Source organism: Salminus brasiliensis, chromosome 10 (assembly GCF_030463535.1).
Source record: "Salminus brasiliensis chromosome 10, fSalBra1.hap2, whole genome shotgun sequence".
In the NCBI taxonomy this organism is placed as follows: domain Eukaryota; kingdom Metazoa; phylum Chordata; class Actinopteri; order Characiformes; family Bryconidae; genus Salminus; species Salminus brasiliensis.
In genome coordinates, this window is record NC_132887.1 from 29,289,339 (window position 1) to 29,293,968 (window position 4,630).

General features: G+C 43.2%; 1 protein-coding gene across 1 annotated transcript; it reads right to left on the minus strand.

Annotated features, from left to right (window-relative positions):
* Positions 1–2,796, minus strand: gpx2 (glutathione peroxidase 2). Its single transcript, XM_072690486.1, has 2 exons — positions 2,293–2,796; positions 1–511 (listed from the first exon to the last, which is right to left on the minus strand). Exons 1-2 carry the CDS (start codon positions 2,512–2,514, stop codon positions 158–160), a joined length of 576 nt encoding a protein of 191 aa, XP_072546587.1. The 5' UTR covers positions 2,515–2,796; the 3' UTR covers positions 1–157.
* Positions 2,797–4,630: the final 1,834 nt, after the last annotated feature.

Consider the following 4,630-nt stretch of genomic DNA (forward strand, 5'->3'; position numbering starts at 1 on the left):
TTCATATTTACACGGTCTCAGTTGACACCCCTTTGAGGTTTAGGGTATCGCCCTCATTAAGTAAAATAAGAGAAGGTAGAGGGATGCCACAGAGGTGCCGACTTCAGACAAAATACATTTTGAGGCCGTGAGTTTAGATGAGAAAGGGCTGTTGTGGCTAGTTCTTGGTCAGCCTCAGTAACCTCTGGATGTCGGGTTCAATGGCAATGGTCTCAAACTTTTTGCTGTATCTCTTGAACGGCTCGCCTTCAGGGCCAATGAGGAATTTCTCAAAATTCCACGAGACGTCAGTCCGACTGATGGGGCTCCACACAAGGAATTTGGGGTCCTGCATGAAGGAGACCGGGTCATCGTCAGGATAGGGGAGTTTGTCTTTCAGGTATGCGAAGACGGGATGAGTGCTGGCCCCGTTCACGTCACACTTCTCGAAAATGGTGAAGCCAGGTTCGTAGCCCGCCCCTGGGCGCACGTGCTTCAAGGAGTTTAGGATTTCTCCATTTGTGCAGTTTTCCTGCAGGAAAAGGAAACAGCAGTTTCACCTTTAACATGGACGTGTTTCATCAGGAAAACAAAGGAAGGTCCTATTACAACATGTCCCTTGTGTATACTGGCTCTCTTCCTATAGTGTGCATTGACTGTCTATTGATGAAAGACCAGACTGTGGGGTTAATTAATGGGTTCATTCACTGTATCTTGTCCACCATAAACAATCCTGTATAGTATTTATACATTTGACAAAAGTATTAGGACACCTGCTCATTCATTGCTTCTTCTGAAATCAAGGGTATTAAAAAGGTGTGTTCATCCTGCTTTTGTTGGAGTAAAGTCTCTACTGTCCAGGAAAGGTATTTGGAGCATTGCTGTAAGGATTTGATTGCATGCAGCATTCAGAGCATTAGCAAGATCAAGGTGTTGGATGATCAGCACCCCACCTCATCCCAAAGTCCCCAACTTATCGGATTGGATGTATTGAATGTAGCACCATTATTCCAGAGAACACAGTTCCACTGCTCCACAGCTCAATGCTGGGGGGGCTTTATGCCCATCCAGCCCACACCTGGCGTAAGACCTGGTGCCAATAGGTTCATGCTTATCTGCTTCAGAGAGTCCTATTCTATTGGCAATACTTCTTTACATGGACTAGACAAGCTGGAAAAAGTACTGCCTCTATTAGGAATGCTAGGTTGGTAGGGACTCCTTTTACTCCCGAAGGGATCAGCATCAGTTCTTTGTTGCATGGATTCCACATTACACATTCCTGCAGATTATACAGGTGCACGTTTATGCTGCGAATCCCCCATTTTTCCACATCTCAAAGCTGTTCTACTAGATTCAGATCTGGTGACTGGGAAGGCCACTGAAGAACACTGCACTCATTCTAATGGCCACGAAACCTGTTTGAGAGGACTTATGCATGGTGCATTATCATGCTGGAAGATGATAATGGGATTGGAAGATGGGAATATGGTGGCCGTGAAGGGATGGGCATGGTCAGCAACGCTACTCAAGGCTTTTCACACAAGGGAGATTGAGCCATGGGTTCTTGCTGTTGGTGCCAAATTCTGACCCTACCATTTGTTTAACCTCAACAGGCCAGGCTATGTTTTTTTTTTCCAGTTTTGGTCAGCCTGTGCCAGCTGCAGCCTCAGCTTTCTGTTCCTGGCAGACAGAAGAGGAACCCCATGTGTTCAGCAGAAAAGTACCACAGAATGCACAACAACTATTCACAGTGGTTTCACAACTGTAGAGTCAGTCGGGCCATTCTCTGTTGACCTCTCATCAACAGGGCGTATCCGTGTGCAGAACTGCCACCTGCTGGATGTTTTGTGTTTTTTTTTTTATTGCACTATTCTAAGAAGACTGCTGTGCTGAAAATCCAAGGAGATCAGCAAGTCTAGAAATACTCAAACCAGTCCAATTGGCACAAACAATCATGCTACACTCAAAAGCACTGAGAGCATTTTTACCCTTGTTCTGGTGGGTGAGGTAAACATTATGAGAAACTGCTGGCCACTGTCTGCATGATGTTGGGATCAGCTAATTTGCTTGTCATCATTTGTAGTAGTGGCTGCCAACACTGGTCCTAGACCAATTTTTACCATTTTTACATACACAAACACTCAAATTAAGGAAAATCTTGTTAATTAGCCTACTGGTTGGAAAACACTCTAAACTAAGCAGGATGGCTGCTCCACTCAGAATAAAAACAACAGCATGCTTTCAACCCTGATCCAGTAGTCTCACTGGAGCTGTAGGCCACTGAGAGAATAAGAATAATTACTTTCCACCAACCTGGTAGCCAAACTGGTTACAAGGGAAGCCCAGGACCACCAGCCGGTGTGGGTACCTGCTCTGGAGCTGGTTGAGCTGGCTGTAGTCCCGGGTGGTCGTCCCTCAGAGGGAGGCCACATTCTCAATCAGCACTACTCGTCCTCGGAAGACATTGAAATCGATCGATTCCCCCTCCAGCGTGGTAGCACGCAGGTCATAAAACGTCTTGGCTATGAACGTCATTGTCCACGTTTGCAGGTCTTCCAGCACACGGTCTTCTTCCCAACTGTCACGCAAACCCGCCTGGTTGCCTAGCCTCAACTATAAAGGCTGGGTTTCGAATGACTTTGAAGAAAGCAGATATACAAGTGATACATGATACCACCATGTGGTGAAAAGCCAGAGGTAGGCCATCTCAGGTTTTAATGTGTAAGCCTGCACCAGTCTTTACACAGCAGCCAGTCTTTTTCGATGGGAAGGAAAATCAAGCGTAGTTGAAATGATGAAGATGAGCAATCACTTCTGAAAACTATAGGTAAAATGGGCATGAGGTTCAACATGAAGGAACTGAACAATTAAATAATCACACAGTCTATTTATTTTTATATTCATCTTGGTGGCTCAGCGGTTAGAGCTCCAGGCTATTGATGACAGGGTTGTGGGTTCAATACCCGGGCTCGGCAAGTTGCCACTGTTTGGGCCCATGAGCAAGGCCCTTCACCCTCTCTGCTCCCCGTTGCTGGAGTTGGCTGCCCACCGCTCTGTGGGTGTGTGCTCACTGCCCCTAGTTCACTAGTGTGTGTGTGAGGACACATTTCGCTGTACATGTACAGTACAGTAACAGATAGTTGCACCTTTACCTTCACCACCAGTTTGCTCTACACTGCATGATGAAAATGGCTATTCTCGATCTCAGTCCCAGTCTTCTTCACTGCAGCAAAATGTAAAGAGAAGAACACTGTAGTGAACTCTATGTGAGCTTCAGAGACTGCATCCATCTCTGAGCCATTAAACATTCAGCAAGTCATTACCTATGTTCCTGTGTCATTAAAAATGGATGCCTGTTCAATCTAATCCCCTTCAGTGGAGCTGGCCCTAAACTCTGATTCTGTTACACAGAATCTTTCATTTGACGCCATTGCTAATCTGCCAAAGAGCTCCGGCACAAGCCATCTACAACAAACTTGACAAATGCATGCTGATGCTAATGATAGTCTGACCATGAACTGGTCCAGGTTTCTGTTTAAAGGAAGGTCTCACAATTAGAGGTCCTTCTCAATCAGTATCATATTTATTTTAGAAACACACAGTTAATACTCTATATACAATCTTCACATCACTTCCAAACCATCATCATTTTCAACAACAAACACTGTCTTCATAAGTATATGCATTCACACAATGACAATTATGCAAGATCTTTGCTTTTTAAACATGATTCCTTTCAAAATTCAAGAACTGTACTTGCTATTGTTCAGTCATCAGACAGTAAAAGAGCTTTTACCCAGTTCTTGGTCCAGACATGTCCAAATGAATCTCTTCAATTGGTCTGTTTGTAATTTACAAAGTTATGGGGATTTTCTTTACCACAATGAGGTCAAAAAAAACAGCCTCTCTCCAGCTGGATGGTTACATTTCCCATGCACAGCAATTCAACAGAATACAACAGCAATAAATGTAGTTATCGCAGATTCCAATTCACAGCCCTGTCTGCGTTTTGCACTTTTGTCAGTGAACACTGTGCAGGTTTTGTACTACGCTCTAATAAATAAAGGTGCTTCAAATGATTCTCTGAGTGATGCCATTGAAGAACCACTTTAGGTTCAATAACGAACTATGGTTGTAATAGAGATGTGCGAGTGGGAAGGATCTGTTACTTGATGTAAAGGTTCTTTACCAAGGTTTTGCCCACTCATCTCACACACATCTCTATGGATACCAAAAGTGATTCTTCTATGGTATCACTCAAAGATTCAAAGATCCACTTGAAGCACCTATATTTTTATTCTCAGACTGAAATCTGAATAGAAAAACTAGATCAAAGCAGCAATATTTTATTTAGGGACAGAGGGGAACAACCTAACATGTGGTGTTCGCTGAACATTAAAAAAATATTTGCTGAAGATTAATAATTAATCTGTTTTACCTAGCTAACCAACCCACGTATACAACAAATGATAATGTAAATTGTTTCCTTAACATGTAATTGATCAACAATTCAAACTAAAGTGAAATGACTTGAGCAGCATGTACACTATATGCACATATGCACACTGCATAATTTTGTTTTTCAGTGATAAATAAAAAAAATACAGGAATCCGCATCACAATCTTAATAATGCAGTCCGTATATGGAAAA